The 21,873-nt window shown below is 38.1% G+C and overlaps 2 protein-coding genes and 1 long non-coding RNA gene across 6 annotated transcripts in view; 1 reads left to right on the plus strand and 2 right to left on the minus strand.

Annotated features, from left to right (window-relative positions):
* LOC122058113 (thioredoxin H4-1-like) overlaps positions 1-1,376 on the minus strand; it is an 11,782-nt gene extending 10,406 nt beyond the window's left edge. Inside the window, exons 1-3 of one of the 4 annotated variants that reach the window (XM_042620599.1) lie at positions 1,233-1,376; positions 1,023-1,115; positions 748-786 (exon numbers count right to left, since the gene is read on the minus strand). The gene's annotated coding sequence lies outside the window, so the exon portion shown is untranslated. Of the gene's footprint in view, positions 1-747; positions 864-1,022; positions 1,116-1,232 lie in introns of all 4 variants that reach the window. The other 3 variants (XM_042620598.1, XM_042620603.1, XM_042620601.1) reach the window with 3 other exon arrangements.
* Positions 1,377-3,478: 2,102 nt separating this feature from the next.
* On the plus strand, positions 3,479-13,010 carry LOC122058247. The gene is made up of 2 exons (XR_006133714.1): positions 3,479-4,630; positions 11,664-13,010. It is a non-coding gene; the product is annotated as an uncharacterized LOC122058247 (long non-coding RNA).
* Positions 13,011-15,290: 2,280 nt separating this feature from the next.
* Positions 15,291-17,272, minus strand: LOC122057476 (pathogenesis-related genes transcriptional activator PTI6-like). Its single transcript, XM_042619586.1, has one exon. The coding sequence runs from the start codon at positions 16,581-16,583 to the stop codon at positions 15,618-15,620; it is 966 nt and encodes a 321-aa protein (XP_042475520.1). The 5' UTR covers positions 16,584-17,272; the 3' UTR covers positions 15,291-15,617.
* Positions 17,273-21,873: the final 4,601 nt, after the last annotated feature.

Genomic DNA, 21,873 nt, shown 5'->3' on the forward strand with positions numbered 1-21,873 from the left:
TGTTCCATGTAGAAAAGTATGTGGTTATTCCAACTGTTGGATAGAGAGGACATAGTTAGAGTAGCCAAATGTCAAAATTCAGAATCTAATTCAATCAAATACCCCCAGTGTACGCCCTGCATGCATACTGATACTCTTACCATTACTGTGCACTTTCTCAACTCCTGAATTTTTCAACTCTAGCTTTCCACTTAGCAACGTTGTGAGCAAGGAACCTTGGGGTCTACCCGTCCACAAAATTTCAGCCCCATCCAAACTGCCATGTGACAGATATTGGGATCGTGCAGGCAGCCACACAGGTGGGCTCTGCAAGAAACAAGAGTTCTGTTTGCTAATAAAAGCAGCAGCCTGGATCAATGGATTTCATTGAAGCAACAGAAGTAAACAAGGTCGTCCATCCACCGTTATCGTAACCATATTTTTAAAAATATGCAAAGCGTTGAGTTGAAGAGAGCATCTGAGATTAATGTTTATTACTGACCCTCTTAAAAACAACTCAATTTTGTGGCACTCAGCACCCAAAATCTGCATAAGTTTGAAGTAAATACACCACAGGAGGATCTTGAACAAGAAATCCCAACCAAATGTTCTAAAACAACTAAATAAATAAGGGATAATTGAATGTTAATCCAATTATAATAACCACCCAAAAATAAAGATCAACCCCATTGTAAGATTTAGAAAGCGTTTAATTTTGAAGGTTTAAGAAGAGCTGAATAATTCAATCGTACAGGAGTCCAACATTACCTTCAAATTGCGGTAATTTCTGGAAAACCTCTTCTTAACCTACAAACACACAAACACCTCAAATGATATCAGACCACCGATTCAACGAAAGCTCTCCTCGCCTCTTAAAGCTTCCCCTAAACAAGACAAACGCAACAGAGCAGAGAAAAACAAAAATCAAATCTTGCGAATTAAGACCTCAATAGGATTACCATCGTCATCGAATAACGCAATTGCATTAGAAAACAAACCCAATGAATTTAATTAAAAAATCAAAAAAAAAGAGGGGAAATTACCTTAGATAGGGCTTCAACTCGTTTAAATTAGGTATGTTCGTCCGTTTAACATGGAGGATTCCAAATTCAAACATAAATTCATAATCAGCAGTCCTGGGGACACAGATAATTTAGAAAAAACAAGAAAACCTACTATGAATAAAGCAGAAAGCTCAAAAACAGAAGATTACGAGTAGAAATGAGAATTTAAACAGAAGAAAAGGAAATTACGGTGACAATTGAGCAGACAATCTCGAAAAAATAAAAAATAAAATCATCAAGGCACACAGGGAAAAGCATCTCCTTTCATTTCTTTAACTAATTTAATTAATTGCAATTTAAATCTTTCATAAAATGATACAATTATGTAAACCTCATCCTCATTCTCATTCCTCATACACTATTTTCCCCTCAATAAACGACAGCCACCTGTTACTGTACATTCTGCATGCCTTTTGCGCGAGGGAATCCGTGGGTTGAGTAAGTAAATCGGGTCGGGTAGGCTAGGCCATAGTTAGCAAATTAGGATTCGGGAATTATTCGGGCGTAGAATTACTCAGAATAATTCGATTGATTAATTTAAGGATTCGGTAAAAAAAGCAGTCAAAAAAACTGACAAAATAAAAATTGGAGTCGGATTCGGATTCGAGAATTATTCGATTAAAAAAATAAAAATCAGGCAAAAAATTCGGATATTATTTTTATAGTTTATTGTATATTTTTTATTTATCAAGTTATTAACTTGATTTGTATACTTAGAAAGAGCAAATTACTTTATACAATAAAGTAAAAAATTACGAAAAATTATCATTGAGCGATGGAAACAATGGTTATTGTAATCCAATTTCTACTCATGAAATAGATTAGGCCCCAAAAGAGTGAAAGCAATATTACAACTACAATAAAACAAATAAATAAATTGACCACAAAAGATTTTCACTATCATTTTGCTTGGGTTCACAAGACCCATATTGCACTAAGACGTACTAATTTTTCAAAACTAAAGCAACAATATAAAAGAAGATTGATTGATACGACGATATGAATCTGTCCTGGTCCCCCAGAACCTCAAATTATCCATCAAGGCTTGATATATCCCCTATCTTATGATGAACTGGTAAAATTATGAGAATAAATGAAACAAATAATAGATTTATACGATTGTTACATAATAATTAGGTGGAGAAAAAATATGGGAAGAAGGAGGCGGAAATTTGTGGGAGAAGAAGATGAAAAAAAAAAAAAAAAAAACTATTTCGGTGGTAGGTACCATGGGTTTCATATATGAAATTTTTTTTTTTTAAATACTGTTTAAGTGTACCGAATAATTCGGTTTAGCCCGAATTATTCGTGTTTTAAATTCAAATTAGAAAAAAAGCGCGTTTTTTACCGAATTTTATTTTTAATTCGGATTCGATCCGAATTTTTGTTTTAATTCGGAAAAAATATATATATTTATTGAATCAATCCAATTTTAAAACAGAAAAATCATACCAAAACTACCTTGAAAATCATTTGGAACTAGAACTGAGTGACATCCATGATGATTGGGTGTAAGTTTGGTAACAGTGACAACTCTTCGCCAATTGACCACACATTATATAGGTCTATGGTTGGAAGTTTATTGTATTTGATAGCTATTAAGTCTACAATCTTACAGGCAATATGTACAGTAGCAAGATTCCAAACAAGACCTAAGGAGACCATATATGACAATAGTGAAGATGATTTCCATACATATGAAGGGCACCAATGAATTTGGGTGTAGTAACTAAAGACCAAAAGACTTTGTGTGTTGATGATAGCAATAGCACTAGTGCCCAATGGGGATGCATTTTATTGGATTCGAATCCTCTCCAATACGGGGATAGCCTAACTCTATCTCTATGCATGACATGTGTAGCCACAAGGAGTCCACATCCTCTATAGTGACTAGTGAGCGGTGATGTGCGGTGAATATTGAACAATTGAGAGCATTTGACACGCATCCTACGGAAATCCCAGCCACCTGATACTCACTGTACCAATGCAGCGTCAACAGACGATTTTCACATAGCCACATAGCCACAAGATCCAATGGCATACCTTCATTTTGTCCCCATCAACCCGTTACTAGCCTAAATTAAATCTTCGTAAACTAAAAATTCATTTTGTAACTTTAATAATATAATTATATCTATCTTTTTCTTTTTCTTTTTCTTTTTATTCATTTTTGGAGAGAGAGAGGCTTCTATCATTTTTCTTTTTATTTAAGAAATCAATAGATATAGATTATAGGTGTAGTTGTAATATTAGATTAAATGACATATTTGCCCCTGTTGCAAACATGTATTATTAAAATGCAAAATAAATTTGAGGTATTCAAAAAAAAAAAAAAAAAAATGATTTCAACAAAACATTTCAAATAGTCAATTTCTCATAAATTTGGTGAAAAATCATACCAAACACATTAGTTTCAATTTTTGACCGCACGAAATTGAAATAGAAATCTGAGACCATATCCAGACAGCCCAAACGTTGGATCAGGCGATTCGATTCGGACCAACCGGTTCATCTGCAGCTTTAATAACACTATTCTCCTCCCTCGTTTAACTCCATTTTCTTGGTAGCAGGGACAAGTTGATCGGAGCAAGTGACTGGAGATAGACATGGGGTTTCTGAGGTGGGGATTAAAGGAGGGTTTGGGTGGGGAGAGCCCGAAAGGTACACAGAGGAGCAAACCCTACTGCAATGGAGATGTCAAGATTCTGGTGTCTCCGAAAAGCATTGGAGATGTCAAGATCTGCTGCGGCTGATAGGCTGATAGGCTGCTTTGGAACCCTAAACGACAATGCAAACACATGGCTTGAACGATGATCGTATGCAACGACGATACTGTAAACACATGGGAAGACAATTGCTGTTGCTTCGATTCTGCTGTATTCGCCGACGGTGTAGGTGTTCTCGCGTGGTTCCGCTGTTGCTCTGTGTCTCTTTTGCGAGATTAGGCTGCTTCCTCCTCCGGTTGACACACTCATCACGCTGAAAGGCTTGTCTGGAGATACTGATGGATCGGGTGGAGTTCTCGTCCAGGGGAACCTCAGCTGGGTCGACGCCCGTTAGGGTCTGTTGTAAGCAGAAATGAAGGGGTTAGGGTTTTGAAGGATTTCGGGCATGGGAGTGGTGGGTTCGTATGAAGGGTAGATAAGCGTTGGGATGGCGGTGCTGGTGGTGAGCTTGGAGGAGGAGCTTGATGAGAACCAGATGGGGGAGGTGTAGTACGAGTTGGAGGGGGCGTCAAGAGTTTTCTGGTCGTTTCGTAGATGGCGTCGGGGGTTAGTTGGAGGACGGAGGAGTGACATTGGCAGGCGGAGGAGGAGAAAGTGAGATTTCTTGAGGGTGAGGCAATGACGCAGGGAAATGTGAAGGAGGTGAATTAGTCAATGGTGGTCGTGGTGGTGATAACACCTGGTGGCGGCTGTGGCAAAGCCACCACAGATAGTGGAGAGGCAGGATAGGAGATGGTGGTGAAGCCACAGCTAGTGGAGGTGAGACAGTAGGTGTAGGTTGCGGTGGTGGGGTTGACACTGAAGCTGGAGAAGGAGCAACAGGGCATCTTCTCAGGCAATGGTTATCTCTCTCCATAAAATGTGAATTCAGTTTATTGTTCTTCCACTGTTTCTCATACTTTGTACTCTTCATCCGAAGTTCCATGTTGGCATGCATAGCATAGGTAGTGACATGGAATATGTGTTGCACCATCCAAATCTGAGTTTCTTTTTCAATAAGTACTTATTTTTTTTTGGTAAATTTTATAAGGGAAAAGTACGTAAACTTTTGGTTTGGGTAAGTTCCCAGTATGTGGACATGCACCCAGCACGAATAATGACTGAAAATCTTTACACAATAATGTGTTTGTGAAGAATGAAGCTGTCACATTTATTTGGACTTTTTAACCTTGATTTATATGGATTTATGTAGCCGATCTCATTAAGTTGAGATAAGGCTGAGTTTGTTGTTGAAGCTGTTGCATTTATGATATTTTAAACTAGTTTTTTTTTTTTGTTGAAATGGTGAATAAATAACTCAGTAGCAAAGGAAAGAGAAACAAGGGGCCCAAAAGGGGAAAAAGAAAATAAATACAACTAAATAAATGAAGCAAGACTAGACCCTAAAGAGGGCGAGGCCTGCAAAATGGAAGAAGAAAGGCCCCAGGAAACAGCAATATGCCTGTTCCTTGGGGAATCAATACTACGGTATTTTAAACTTATTGACCCATAAAGGGGTTTTAAATGTAAGTAAGTCTATATACATTTGAACTGCAAGTATAACTGGTGTAACAGTAATTTTATATTGCAATGCAAAATTCCTACTTAGATCCAATGTACTGTGCAACATTTTTAAGTGTTGTTATTGAAGTGCCACAAGTGTATCTGCTAAAGTGCCTTTTGAACGAGTTTCTGCTTCTTTTTTGCATTCAGAAACGCTTGATACTTCCTGTTATGAAACAAATTTCTACTTTCACAAAAATGCTCCACAAGAATAGAACAAAAAATGAAAGCACTTTCAGCAAAGAAACACTCCCATGAAGCAAAAGTTGTCAAACGGGGCCTTATTGCTTTTAATTTTGGAAATTTACTTTGGGTACCCCATTGTTGGGCTTTGATTCTTCCAGGTTTTATGGAAGTATCACGTTTGCCATATGCTAGGGACAGACCTAAAATAACCCTAGGAGAAGTGATGAGGAAAGACATGCATAGCCATTCTTTCGGTTACAAAAACAGACGCGCCCAAAAAAGAATGGAAGAAAATTGAACGGATTTGATGATATTTGTTGTCACTTGCTTATGGTAATATGTAAGATGCAGATGCACATCCATGGGCCAATCCATACCCATCTTGGTTTCCAGACAGAGATGGACTAGATCCATATTGGTTTTAGGCCTAGTAGGATTTTAGGAGTTTACTTTTTTGGAAGATTGTCTTTGATTTTATTTTATTCACTTTCTTTTAGCAAGTTAGGTTCATGTAGGATTTAGAGAGATTTAAGAGTGTCGATTTGCTTATTTATGATAGTTTCCTATTTCAGTTGATATCCCTTTTATGTTTTTATTTTCCTATATAATGGTTGTAACCAATGGACAAATTAGATAATGAAAATATGAATTGAGTTTGTGTGGTTGAAGCATGAGGGCTTTGCATGTGTGATTTCTCTTCCCCACTCCCCCTTCTCTTGTGTGAATCATCTCTTCCTCCCCTGCAACTCTAAGTTTTCTCAAGGATTTCTTTGTTTCCTTACCGGACCTCCATCACGTAAGTTGATTGATAAGCAAACATTGTTGTCTGCTTGCTACTGGCATTCGTTAGCTCCACTGATGGTGGTCGACAACTTAGATTTTCAGCTAGGCACGGTCTCTCAAATCTTCAACTAGATGATCCCATGACATAAGTGGAGAGATGGGATGGAGGCTAGAAGTTTTAGTGGTAGAGGTTGGCTCAAGAAGAGGAGATAGGGGCTACCGATTTGTCTGATCTCTAAGAAACCATAAGTGGAGAGATGGCATGGAGGCTAGGTGGAGACAGAGAGGGATAGAGAATGCTACGTTATAGAAATCATCGACCATAGGAGGGATTAAGGGAGAGAAGTGTGAGCTTTTGAAAGTGAAAAATTGTTGGATAGGCAGATCAATTGATAAGGCCACTACGTATGGAGTTGCAAAATTCCATAGGTTCATGAGGGGAACTCCCCATCTACGTAGTTTGATTCACTTGAAGTAGAGTGAGGAGGTTCGCCATGAGGGGTGGGGTGGTCTTGTAGTGATGGAGACGTGGGCGGGGGAGGGAGATGCTGGGGGTAGGTAGAGGGAGAGGGAAGAGGGAGGGACAGAGGGACAGAGGGACGGAGGGAGGTAGAGGGGGAGGGGGAGTTGGAACCGGCGAGGAGGGGAGGAGAGTCGGAGCGAAGAGGGGGTGGAAGTAGGAGACAGAGATGAAGGGGAGAGGGAGGAGAAATAACAAAAGCACCCCCAATAAAATGAGTGATATATAAAAGTGAGAGAGGAGATAGCAGGAGGAGAGAGATAGACAAAACAACTTTTCCATGAAGTCTTAACAATTTTGTAGGACTTTGGAAGTGAATGAGGTGGGAAAAATGAACTGCCACATCAACAAACAACAATTATTGCATTAAATGATCTTTCCTGCTAAGTTTCCCACAATAAACAAACAACCAAGGTTTTTGGTATTTTGAGGAAAAGTTCCTCAATTCTCCCTCTCCTTTCTTCCTTTTCCTCTTTTCTCCATCAAGCAAACTGGGCCTTAATGTATGGGACAAAGTATGTCAATTTATTGAAAAGACTAAATAAATTACCGAGGCATGTTGTTGCCTTATCCCAATTTAATGGAAACTGCTAAATGGATTCACACCAAACAAAGTAGAAAAAATAAAGTCCAAACAGAATAAAAGGGAATGAAGAGATGAAAGGATGAGAGATGAGAAAAAAAAGATGTAAGAGGAAAAAGGCCCCGAGGGGGCTAGACGAAAGGATTTCTTACTCAAAGACCGTGTCAAGCAACGAAGCAAAGGACTACCATACATAGGTGGAAGTGGCACTTGCAGACCTGAAGCTGGAGGAACTATTGCTTACGTTGGTATTGGAGGGGGGGTGATGGAGAACCTTAGGGAAGAAAGGGGAAATCAGATTAGAGAGGGGGAAGGAGGGGAATCACACACTTCATTAGTGCACAAACTCAACATCTTCATTCAATAAACAAAAATCACTCTAAGTCTTCCATCGGTTATAACCTATATATGTAAGAAAATAGGAACAAGAAATTAGAAACTTAACTGAAATGGAAACTAGCATAAACTAGGAAACAACCATAAAAGGAAACCAATGCAAGGAAATAAATCTTAACTCCTACATTCAAATCTGAAAAATGAAAGGCAGGAAATAAAATACTAAATAACTACTAATTTTATTTCCAACCCTTGTTGGACCAAAACCTTGGGCTGGACCGGTTCTTCTTGGCTCTTGGCTTCCCAAATTGGTCATGCTGGTCCAACCAGGTAAGGGCAGCCGTATCTACATCAGGGGGGACCCTTTATTCTTTATCGAATGGGACAAAGATGCTGTTCAAACAATGATAGTTCTCTAAACCCCACCTCTAAAAATGCTAAACAACGCTTTTTCCTTCGCCTTTTTGGTAGGAGGTACCAACATGTCTATTTCTTAATAGTGACAATAGACCACTCGAACGATAGCTTTACCCTTTCTTTAGCCCGCCCTCTCCTCATTAGTTGAGTAAAGTCTAACCTGGTAATTTAGGAGAATCTCAGCTAAATGGGGTACATGGATCCTTGCCCTCCAATAGGTTGTATCCAAGGTTATACTTGGAACAAGTTCAAGACTATGCATGTCATTCCTCACAACTTCTCCTATGGAATTTTAGGTCCGCCCTTAGCTCTTTTAGCTCCTTTAATCATAATCAGATCACTTCTCCTTACTAGGGCATCCTCAGACCTTCTATTGGACATGACCATACCACCACAATCGACTTTCACGAAGCTTTTATTGATCAGGGCAACTCACAGATCAGCTCTAATAAGCTCATTCCTTACTTTATCCTTCCTAGTTTTGTTGCACATCTATCTTATCCTTCCTAATATTAGGACTTTACCATCTTCACTTTTAATACATCTTATATGATTGGGAACTCTACTCTTCCTTTCTCTCAGTTTAGCTATTTATGGATGGCTTTCCCCCCTTCTTTGAGCTTAGATTTTTATAAAGATCCTTCATATTTCTTTGTCTTTACTCTTCCAAATCTTTTTAGCTTCATTTTTGGAAAATTTATACCTTTTTAGATCCTCTACATCTTTAGTTATTTGCCATGTTGTAAAACTAGCTTTCTTAGTCTTAATAGCTACTTGAACCTCATCATCGTATCACCAAGTTTCCCTAAATGGATGACGTTTTTCTTTCGATTCGCTTAGGACATCTTTGGAAATCTTCTTAATACAAGTAGTCATCTCATTCCACATTGTATTAGTGTCTCCATCAAGGTCCCACTTTCCTTGTTTGGACACTTTATCAATAAATGATTTGAAGGTATCTCCTTTTAAACTCCACCACTCATCTTAGGGCAAATAATCTCACTTTTCTTACAATTCTGTGTAATGAGACACATATCCATGTCCACTAATCTATGTTGTGTGATTAGGCTCTCCCTGTTAACCTTATTGTCCTTATATAACAACTTATTAGATCTTCTAGTTAATAAGAAATCTACTTGGTAACTATGATGCCCACTTTTGGAGGTTACTAAATGCTCCTCTCTCTTTTCGAAGTTAGTGTTTATAATGGATAAATTATAAGCCACAAAAAAAACTGAAACTGAAACCCCTCCTCATTCCTCTCTCCAAAACCATATCCTCCTTGTACACCTTCTTGGCCTTTACGATCTTTTCCCAACATTTCCTTTTAGATCACCCCTATAATAATCTTTTCTCCTTGCCTAAAACCTTGTACTAATTAATTCATGTGTTCCCAATATTGTAACTTACTACTTATGTCCAATCCTACTTGGGTTGTGTAGGCACTAGTTATATTGACAACCTTTTTCTCCAACACAAGCTTGATGGATATAATTCTATCACCAAATCTTCTAACATCCATTGCATCATTCTTTAAATCTTTATCCATTATTATGCCCACTCCACTTCTATTATTTTTATCCTCCGTATGCCAAAGTTTAAAATCCAACTCCTTATGTGTTTAACCTTTTTAGTCTCTTGAATACAAGCCATATTAATCCTTTCGTCTAGCCCCCTCAGTGTCTCTTTCCTCTTACTCATATTTTTTTTTCGCATCTATCATCTTTTCATCTCTTCATTCCCCTTTATTCTGTTTGGACTTTATTTTTTCAACTTTGTATGGTGTGGATCTATGCAACCGTTCCTATTAAGTTGGGATAAGGTGATAACATGTCTTTGGTAATTCATTTAGTCTTTTCAATAAATTGATATACTTTGTCTCATACATTAAGGCGCAATTTGTTTGATGGAGAAAAGTGGAAAAGGAAGAAAGGAGAAGGAGAATTGAGGAACTTTTCCTCAAAATACCAAAAACCTTGGTTGTTTGTTTGTTGGGGTGGGAAACTTATCAGACAAGGTCATCGAATGCAATAATTGTTGTCTGTTGATGTGGCAATTAACTTTTCCCACCCCATTCACTTCCAAAGTCCTACCAATTTGGTAGGACTTTATGGAAAAGTTGTTTTGCGTCTATCTCTCTCCTCCTCCTATCTCCGCTAGACAAAAGGATTCCTAGCTCAAAGACCGAGTCAAGCAACCAAGCAAAGGACTACCATACATAGTGGGAAGTTCCAATATCTATCATAATATACTCCTCATAATATCTATCAATTATCGGCTCTTACCTGTCAAAGATCGAATATTCCAATATCGATGCTAAGCTAATCCTACACTTTTGGACTAGCTTCTACACTTGTCCATGATGCAAGAACCCTTGCCTACTTGTCACCGCATCCGGGCGCCAACATGGCACGTTGCTTACAAAAGACGCCCTAGCTAACCCTTGCCCACTATTCACTAAACCCGGGTCAAAATGTAGCGTGTCACTTGCGGGGAATGTCCGAGCATAACGTTGATAATATAAGGTTCTAGAATCCATGTAGAAAGGGTTTGGCACTTCGGCTAAGGGTTTTTTCTACTGCTGGCTGCTGACCTGATGCACCAAACTCCCTTTATCCGGGCTTGGGACCAGCAGCAAACACTGGCGGTATAAAGTGCATTCTTCCGAAAGGGTGTGACATGGCCTCTCCTAATCCTTCCTTGACCTGCCCATGCAAGCAGAAACACTCAAACAAGGTATCCTGTGGCAATTTGTCCCTTTGAACTTCACTTCTGGAATGATAATATGGATTGGGGTGGGAGGCAAAGGCCTGACCCAGTCTACAGTATCTCTATATAGGAAGCACTTCTGTATGGTACAGTTACATCTTAAGCACCGTTATAAATTTTTTTTTTTCTTGGGATGAAAAAGTAAGCACTGTTATATTTGTTATGGTTTAGATGTCATATTTTTTCACCACCGGGTGGCCATCCAGTCAGCTCATCATTGTGGTCAGCCTCTTAACCGCTATTTTGGAGCCAGCCAAGTGCACATGTGCGCGTCTATTTCTATAATACCAAAGAAAACATTGGCACATTCATTCACGCTCTTATTGAAACTGTCATGCTGCTTCTCTCAGAATGTGCTTTCTTTTACTTTTTCATATGTATAGGTTGTTTGTTTGTTTAAGATATCATAATTTATATCTAACATAGGAAGCAATTATTTACTTGATCATTCTAGCCATGTGTTGGCAATGCATGTTTAGCTTTTCTCCGTTGTTCTTTGTAATGCTTCATGATATGCCGCATGCTTATTGTCTGCTTCATCAACCATTTTGTCAATGTGGGTGAAGCAAACCTTGTGGTCTAGGTCAGATAGATTCTCCATTCGGTGGACAGTTAATGGGGCAAAAGGGAATTTCCAGACTGAAATTATAGTAGGGAACCATTGTTTCTTGAATTGCAATTGAAGATGTTACTGTTAGCGTCACTCCTGTAAGAGGCAATGTTGTGCTTGTTTTGTGATGCTGAAGTGGTACTTGCAGGAGGTACATGGGGGACCGTGCATTCTAGACTGGTGACTGAAGTTGTTAGTAAATTGTATGGCCATGGTGTACTGGTAAGGTGACTGCTGTAACAAATGGCACTTCCTTTTTCAGGGAACTTCTGATTATCAATTTTTTGGTAAGATAAAACATTACCTTGTGTGCCATTAAGTTATCTTATTGCCCTCTCTGTCCCAAAAAGATTGTCTTGTTTGAAGGAAGGGAAAAAAAACCGTTTTAAGGAGGTCGTTGTTTTGTTATTGCATCATTCACCCCCTATTAGTTTAGCTTATGTAATGTGGAGGGTAACAATTATGTCAAGTGACTGCGACAAATGTGTGAAGTTTTGGATGATTAAATCAGGGTATTGTGAGGAATTCAATAAAACTCATATCTTGGTTTTTATAATAATGGACAAACATTTTGGGACAGTAAAAGACATCAAAACAGGACGACCTTTATGGGACAGAGGAGTATCATTTAGATTCCTTAATGTCATGACTCTATTTTCCTTTTACATTTATACCTTTGTGTATGTGGCCTTCTAGAATTTGGCGTTGACTGGGTGTGGTGTTCAATCAGAGCATCAGTTTACAGGTCAAAGCCATTTGGTACAAATTAATAATGAAGTTGCTCATGTTTATGTTATTTTCTGGATGTCTTCTTCTGTTTCAGTTACTGGGGTGGGTGAAATTTAGAGACCTTTATGATACGCATTCTTTCCACTACTTTGGTCATTATAAAGACAGGAACGCAAATTTGGTTTATAATGAGGAAATGATCTCAGCGTCTAAGCGCTGCCATTGCTTTGTTTGGGTCATTTGATTATAGTTTTTATTCTATCCCTTGTTGAGGAAGGAAGACCGTCATCATCAAGTTCTCCTTTTAACTATGTGAAATGTCTACCAGGAAAGGCAGACACTCGTTGCATTGTGCCTCACCGGCTGGCTTTTTTTACGGTTGCCCTTGTTTATGTTGGTATCTGCTGGCTATTTCAGTTGATGTTCACACATCTTTGATCCTTATGATTTTAAAATTGCTGCATCCTAGAGTTAAAAGAAGCTTTTGGCTCTGTTTAGTGTGTCCCCGGAATAACATGAAAAAAAACTATAGGTCAAGAAAGAAAGTCTTTCCTCATCGTTGGGCGTATTAAGAAGAAAAATGATGGTGGGTACTATTTGTCTTGCCAAGATGAGCTTGTCAATATGCCGTTTAGGTCAGTCGCTGGAACCAGAGTGGATTACATTCCACGGCAGTCTGTGCATGCCAAACTGTATAATAGAAGAGTTTCATATTGTGGTGTATTGACCAAGTTAATCTTTGGTTGGTTACATAAACTTGCAAGTAAACATTTGGCTGATTTGAGTTTGAAGAATCTAATAAATCATATCTGAGCCCATTGTGAGGAAGCAGCATTGGCTATGGGATTGGCCTTTGCCGATTCTAATTCTGATTCATCGACCCATTTTTTGAAGCAGAAAGTCGACAGAATTGTGTGATTCAATTCGACTGAAATCGGTTCTTAGAACCATGGCTGAGCCTGAGGCATAAATTTGTGTGAGAGCAGAGAAACAGCAATAGTAGCTTGGTCAGAACATGAATCGGTGAAACTCCTATATATGTTCTGCTATAATTTGTAGTGAGAATTTTCCAAAACAAGAGGACGGGCGAGGACGGGCGAGGATGAGTGACTGTAAATCTATTCTCCATTGTTAGGAATTATTTTGCCAGACCAATGTAAAACTTCTGTGTTGTGTTTGTTCTCTTGTGTCATGATTAGGCTTTAAGTGCCTACACGAATCAGATTGGAATTGGCTTAAATTGGTTAGAAATTGGCCAGTCTCAATCTGGATCTTGATTTTGAATTTAATAATCTTGGGTCAGAATCAGATATTCTTTCTATCTTTCGTGGTCCACTTTCTTCTGGGCCATAGAAGGAGTGGATAAGATCGTAAGAACACTGGCTATATACAACATTATAGAAGGGAAGTGGGAGCTGAAAGAGAGAAGTAGCTGGTAAGCCCCAATTATTCCAGGCCCGTGGCGGTGGGCCGGTGGCAGAGGTGGGCCCTAGTGGTGGCGGTCGTTTCACCAATGAAGTGTGATGATAAGTAATCACGTATCGCGTTTGTCACCAAATTCAATGGGGCCCACCAAATCCTTATGATCCGGTTCCTGTCCAGTACTCCAGTTCAGAATCCAGATCTCTTGCCTTCCCTCCAAGGCTTTTTTCCTTTTAATTAATGGAGTTTATGACTTTTGAAGTGCAGCCGCCGGTTGCAAGTAACGCTCCTTTTGTTTGTACTTTGTAGTCATCTACTAGCGGTACACACCACAAATATCAAGTTGTGCACTTGATATGAGGTCGTGGTCTCTCCACTAAAATCTAAGCCACCAACCATATTTTTTCATAATTACAAATTAAGCCCTGTCGGGTTTTCTATTGCACTCATAGTTCAAAAACCCGGAATCAGGATCAGAATCAGCTGAATTAGTGGAAATGTGTTTAAACCCTAATTTCCATGTATTATTGAACTGAAGAGCTAAAGCCATGTCAAGCTTTCTATTGCACTTGGGGTTTAAAAGCTCAGAATTGGGATCTGAATCAGTTAGAATCAGTGGAAATCTGCCTAAACCCTAGTTTTTGTGCAAGGTCGATCGGGATCAGTGGAGTGTGGCGATCCAATTTTTCAAACCATGATTGGTCGTCGGTGGCTATTTTGAAAATTAAAAAGGTGATATTGATCTCTCTATTGGTCAAGGGCTTGGGTCTAGCGAGGTCAAGGTGTCCTCTCCTAAGAATTTTGGTGGGGTCAGATATTTGCAGTACAGATTAAGGCTCCTCCTTCATCAGGACTAGAGAATCTAATTCTACTGTTTGTTGAAAGCGTTGAGGCCTTGAGGGTATCATAATAGTTCTAAGAACTATTTTATGTCGAGTCTGAGGGCAAGATTTACTTAAAGGGAATTACCAAGCGTGTAGCTTGTGATACGGAGTGTAACACCGTGTCACGCTACACAATCCAACAGAATTAGTAAGGTTTGATTAGAATTGATTTTAACCCTAGAAATCCAATACAAATCAGCGGACAATCTTCAGATCCTTCTAATTTCTTTCATGATAAATAGGCCGAAGTCTCTCTATGAATTTGTTATTTGTGTTATAGACTTGTAGTGTTTCTTTTAATCGTTTATACATAGTTTAAACCTCATTCTGATACCACTGGTTAAGAATAGCACTTGTCAAGAGAAAATGAAGTCCAATTCAACAGAACCATGGGAAGGGTTACTTTCACAATTTAAAGTAACCGTCATCATCGACCAGAGAAATTCCGAATCGACGACAAAGAGAAGATCATATTGCCGCCCATTAACAGAAATCATAGAAGTCTTCGGGGCCCCACATTTCGCAGCCACCGAACCAGGAGACAAAACCTTACCTTATTTATTACAGATATTGTATACAATTCCTGAGCCAAAAGTCCACATCTGCACATGACGACTGGTCAGTGTTATCAGTTTTTTCAACACCACGTGTCTACTGTTGATGTTTCCAAATAAATTCCCCCTTAGTTGATACCGGCAATAACCGGTAATAGAATATTCAACGGTGATAAGCACTAGAAATTACGATAACCGGTCACCACCATTATCACTATTTTATTCAAAGATTTCGGAAAATGAAAAGGAAAGCTTATATACCCTTATAATACATACTTTTCCACATCAAGCGTGGAAATCAAGTAACCATTAACCAAACACCACCCCACCACCACCACTACTCTCAGTCCTCTCTACTTACTCTCTCTCTCTCTCTTTCCTTCACAATTTCTCAAATTAATTAATTTGAATTTAAATATTTAAATAATAATAAAAAGGAAAATCAAAATCTACGGACAAAATCGCCGTATTAATCGGCTAACTCACGGTAACGTAACGGTATAAATATTATCTTCATAACCTGCCGAGGGCAAATTCGTCAATATCTAACTCCCCAAATTCTACTTCTTCTTTCTCGCCAAAGTAGTTACTCCTACTCCTCGGAAGCTTGATCTCCGGAAGCGTTAACGGCGATTCAATATCAAACCCGAAAGCGTCAACGTCACCGTAGGCTCCGTAACTAAGTGTGTCCGAATCAAACGGCGTTGGGGAGCTATCATAACGGAGCACCGACGTGGGGGAACAAGCAGCTTCAAGACTATTCTTAGAGGAAGAAGTGGAGGCAACTTCACCAGCTACCGTTACCGTTTCCATCTTTGGCGGGAAAGGGAAATTCGTAACGGCGTCAGGACCCTTCAATCTAACAGCGGCGTTATCGTAAACGGTTGCCGCTTCTTCGGGCGTATCAAAAGTACCAAGCCATAACCGTTTCCGACGGGTCGGATCTCGTATCTCTGCCGCCCAACGGCCCCATGGCCGTTGCCGTACACCTCTGAATCTTTTCCGTTGAGTCTGATCGGAGTTCAAAGACTGTAATCTTCTCTTCTTTGCCTTCATCGTCGCCGGCAACGGGGCCGGCGCCGGCAACGGCTTCGACAGTTGAGGTTTAGCAGATGTGTCGATGCCAATCTCTTGTACATATCTTCTCACTCGCCGGACGATCTCTTCTCCTTCGTCCTCACTCGATGAATCCGTGGCGTCTGCATCTGTGAAAATGATTTTCACCACTCTTTGTCGGATTTTGCCTGTGTTTGCAAATGATGATTTGTTGTGATCCATGGATTTCTCCATGTCTCGCTCACAGAGAAGCTTCCTTGTTTTGAGAACATGCTGGGAGAACTTCACCTTCACCTTTGGTTGTGTTCTATCGAAGTGATTGTGTCCAGATGTGTCTCCCGTCAGTTCCATAGCACAGAACGACGGATTGAAGGAAGATGGATGTGCCTCATCTGCCACATCAAAACCCCCCGGAAAGAACATGAAACAGAGAAGGAGAAAGAGTATCTGTATCTCTAGAATCCGATTAGACAGAAGAAATGAAAGGAACTGAGATTTGGTCACGAAAACTTTAAGGAGTTGGAGCTTTATGGGGATACTATGGAGAAGGAGACAAAAGAGGAGGATCTTCCTCTCCACCTCCCCCTCCCCTTTCCAAAAGGCAAACAGAAGAAGATAGATCTTGTCTGGAGAACTTGCAGACAGCAGAAAATAGAATTTAAAAGCTTTTCTGCCGAGTAGGACTATAGTGAAGAAGTAGAGTCCAGGGACTAGGCTTTTTCGGGAAAAGCCGAAATTTAAAACTGTAGGAACGACTCTTCACTCTTCAGTCTTCCCGTGTAAAGCTGCGATACTGAAAAAGTAAAACCAAGGTTGCAGAAAATTAATTAAAAGGAAAAGAAGAGAAAAGGTTTAGGGTTTTTGCAGTAGTGACAGAGAAGAGAGTGAAAGACAGAGAGAGAGAGAGAGAGAGAGAGAGACAGACAGAGAGACGAAGAGAGTTGCGGCAGCACTGCCGGGGTGGACGAAACGAGGAGGACAGTGGAAGCGAGAGGGATACTTATAGTATACGGCTTTTAAAAGTAAAGACCGCGAGAACACAACAGTAGTCTCGCTCTTTCTCTCTCTACTCTCTCCCTCTCTCTATAATAGAAGTAGACTAGTCTCTCGATCGATCTCCACCACGGGTTGGGTTCGTTGGTTCCGTCTGAGTCGGTCATATCAGGGAAGAAAAATGGAAAAGTCACGCACGTGCGAGGCATCCAGCTGGCTTTTATTTACGTGGCAGGTGGCGGTCGGGTTCTGGTCTTCTGAGCGTGGGAGACGGAATTCATGCTTGGCTTCATTCGAATTACTAAAATGTCCTTTCTCTTATGATTGTATTTGAATACGTGAAAGCTGGTCTTTTCGGATCCGGAACTGGCCAAGGGTGTCAATTTCAACCCCGAATCTGTTTTCTTACCACTAGTGGCCTGTGACTAGACACATGAGTGTGAAATCTAACTGTGCGTGGTGGTTATTGCACACCCTCTATGACTGTGGCATAAGGGGCTCTCACAAATAGAAAACTTTGGTAAAAAACCATTTATTGAAATTGAAATTAATCAAAATCAGTGAGTCCATTATCATTTTAAGGGAGAGAGAACATTATCCGATTGCGTGGCTCTTGCACCAAAACAAGGCTAATGGGAGTGCACGCCAAGGCATCCAATAGGGGAGGTTGGGGTGGTCATTTCGTTACCCTTATATCTAAATGCAGGAAGGCATGATTAAGTAGCGATGTTTTTTCATTATTTAATTATGTTTCGATTATACATATTATAAGAAATTAACCAGTATGAATATGATTTTGAACCGATAAATTGTTGATTTTATACCTTTTATATAATGGATTAAAATCAATGGTCGAATACATTAAACTGATTACGAATTGTATAATAAAAAAAATTTACTAATCAAAATAGAATTGATAATAAACTGTACAATGAATCGAACTTAATTGATTAACATCCATTAAGTACTATAAGTCTTCTCACTCTCTCTTCTCTCCAGTTATGTGGGTACCCCTCACATGTGTCTATTGGTTAGGTATGGAATATGTCAATACAATGAGCACGTAGATATTTATGAAAACAACTGTTTGCTCAATTGATTAATGCATGTTCCCGAGATAGGAAGTAGAGGGTTCGACAAGGATCCCCAGTTGTTAACAACCCTATGATTTTACCTAATTAATCATATTAAAGAATCCTCATATACTTTACAGGGCATTTTAAGGGAGAGGGAAGAGTGGGGTCCATGGGACAATTTGAACAAGCTTGGTCCATAGAGCATGTTCGTGGGGCAAAGGGTGTGGTCATTGATGGTTGTGATCATGGATTTAGTTTATGGTATCTGTTATTATCAAGACTGATACTGATATTAATACCACATACGTATAGAGAGCATCTTTATATCTACTCTGGTTTAGGGTTTTTAATTCATCTGATCACGTCCCACCACTAAAAGAAAACCAGGGCTTAGACGCGCGTCCAGACAGATAAATAGAGAGCAGTGAAGAGAGAGAGAGAGAAGATGTCTCTCTCTTTTCGGTTCTCAAGGGATTTCCTTATTTTCAGGCGTCTGCAAACGCATGTGCTGACGACGAGTCGACAATTCGTTGTGCTTGTTCATTAACCTTTCATTTAGTTTGAAAAAAGAAATAGAGAAGATTTCTCTGTCATCACTCACCAGTGAGGGCCAATGGGGTTACAACTGGATGGATCAATAGAGTGGGTATTTTTATTTTTTAATGATGATGAATCAGTCATCTCACCCATTTTACCCATCTTTATGTTTGAGTACAGTTTTTTCAGTGTTGGATAGAGTTCTTTTTTCTTTAAAAGAAATATATTCCTTTGAGGATAATCTCTTATGTCTAATATATTGCAAGAACTAGTTATAAGTTCTTTTTTTTTTTTAATTAGTTCTATGATCGACAATTGACAATTGTTGTACCTTTCAATTAATAAATTTTTTTGTTATGGTTTATTATTTTTGGGTCCAATTGATCATTATTTTAAACTGGTCATACAGTTTGATAATATTGTACACTTTTGCAATTTAACACACAAAAAACTTTTGTTTTTTTTTTTTGGCATAATATAAATTTATAAATTTCCTTTTCAACCACATTCAAATACTATTAGCATTAGATAAGAGAGAATCAAAATAGGCATGAGATAAGAGAGAATCAAAATAGGAGGAAAAAAAGAGTTCCTTAAAAAAGGATTCAATAGTTTTCACAATATTTGATTGAACCTCTAATTTATTTCATGGGAAAAGCTTTTAAGTTGGCAGGGAATGATACATTAGAGCGCTCTCTCTGAGCTCTTAGATGAATTTGACATGTTTGCTCCACAATGAATGAAATCATTTTGCCATTTTTTATTGGTATGCTTTTCTATGTCGTTTGCTTAGAGAACCCTTTCTCTTATTATTTTTTATTTTTTAGGAAAGAGAACCTCACCTCTTGACGTAGGTACACACCAGTGGGAGCAATCAATGAAAAGGCATGAGCAAGCATTTTCTAAACGGAGCACTGCAATCTTTTTGCACTAGTTGTGTCTTGGCCCAATTACACATCAAGAGTTTGTAGTCTTTCTTTTTTTATTTATTTATTTTTCATTTCAATGAAGAACTAGGGTAAAAGTACCATTTAGAGGTGAAACATATATATGTTCATCAAGTAAGCCTATGCAAAAAACAGGCGGAGGAATCACAACATGACCAACAATAAATTGAAGAGGAATGTCACAATAGTACTAGATATTTCAACCACCAATTGAATATATAAGCCTTTAAATAAATTTATAAGAAATTTTAAAAAATTATAAAATGATTGTTTTTCTATCAAAAAGGAAAACGAAAGATGATGTCAAATTTGCACAAAATGAAAACAGCAAGAGAAAGAAAGACCACAAGTTATGCATAAAATGGATATATATATATATATATATAGAGAGAGAGAGAGAGAGAGAGGGGGGGGGACAAAAATAAAAATGAAGTAAAATGAAGAGTGACAAGCATTCTCTTTGGACTTAATTTGTATTTTTAAATTAGGTCAACCTATTTCTATTTGATCTCAATTCTCTTTGTTATTATAATTATATTTTAATTTAGGTCAAACCTACAGAGAAGGTGGTCTTATGTATGGCATATGTATAGATGTCCATATTACCTAAATTTTTTTATGATATAAAATATACATAATCCATAAGTAAGTGTTCATATTTCTAGTGGAAAGAGTAGTGTAAACATTATACTACAATTAAATGACTATCAGTTAGAGAGTATTGAAAAGCCAATTATGTAAATATATTCATTGATGGGACTTCCTTAGCTATAAAAAAATTTCATTTAAAAAAAAAAAAGTTTAAATACTCAGAATTAATTATGGGACCAGCCTCCATCAACTCTGATTCAGATCAAATTAGAATGTTCATAAATCAAACAAAATTGACCTAACCCTAGAAAATAGAATCTAAAAGAGGCATGTGTTTGAAAATATCCTTTATTTCTTAAGTAGAATTCTTTGAGTTTTGTATTCATAACTTTTCTTGATTTAACTACGTACAAAAAAAATTCACAAAAAAAAGTATAAAAATAATTATCAGTGATTTTATATACTTTTAGAAATTAAAAGAAAAATTAAATTCCCATAAAAATGAGATCTAAATACATTCATGGCTGATTCTTAAAAGATTTTCAAAATCAGGATTAATTGAAATAAAAAATAGTTAAATCCGATTCAAAGTAGTTGCTTCCACCAATTCCATTCTAGTATTTTAAATTGTGTGTACAACGAGGTGTAGAATCTGCAGATACCACTTACATTTACAGAATTATATCATATTTCTACAGATTACTAAATCATTCTAATTTCTCTAACATTATTTTTCTAGACATGGGGCTAATACTTGAGACTTGATTTCCAAACTTAATTTCATATTAAACATTTCAGCATTAAACAAAATTTCTATTTAATTAAAAATAAAAAAAAATCCAATCCAAAACACACTTTAGCAATGACCCGAACACCATTATAATCACAATCATCAGCATCATCTTCATCATATTCTTGAGCTATGGGCATAGGACCGAATAGCCAAGTGGTCTAGGGTTGTTATAATTTTCTATATGTTTCATAAAGACAATATGAGGACTAATTCATTCTTAAAGATTAAGTGGACCAAGATAACTATGAGGAGGTAACAACTTATGGATCAAGAGAATTTTATTGATTAGGAAGATCATAAAGATTTTGTAATAAAGCATTAAACACTAGGAGAAAATTAAGGGAAGGGTTTTATGTAAATCCAAGGTCATCGTCACTCCTCTTATATGTTGGAGGTTTGAAATTCCTTTCACTATTCATAGACATCTATCCAAGTGCAATGATAGCCATCGATAGAGGCGGTCCTCCTTCACCATGACTTGAGGAAAACTAGGTCCAAAACCAGGGGCCAAAGCATAGTATCTCATTGAGTTGCATGTTATGTTCATGATGTCTCTTTCTTTTTATTTTGTTTTATAGCTCTTGTTTTATATTATGTACTCCGCTTCCTTTTCAATTAATTAAATTTTGAGTATTATTTCTTCTTTTATTAAAAATTATAGGAAAATGTCTCTGAGCAGACCACAGAGGGTACATTATACATGCACCTTTTCTCTCTCTCTCTTCTTACATGAAATGACCTCGATCTCCACCCCTCTGAGTATGAAACATTTTCAT

The sequence above is a fragment of the Macadamia integrifolia genome, chromosome 12 (assembly GCF_013358625.1).
Source record: "Macadamia integrifolia cultivar HAES 741 chromosome 12, SCU_Mint_v3, whole genome shotgun sequence".
In the NCBI taxonomy this organism is placed as follows: domain Eukaryota; kingdom Viridiplantae; phylum Streptophyta; class Magnoliopsida; order Proteales; family Proteaceae; genus Macadamia; species Macadamia integrifolia.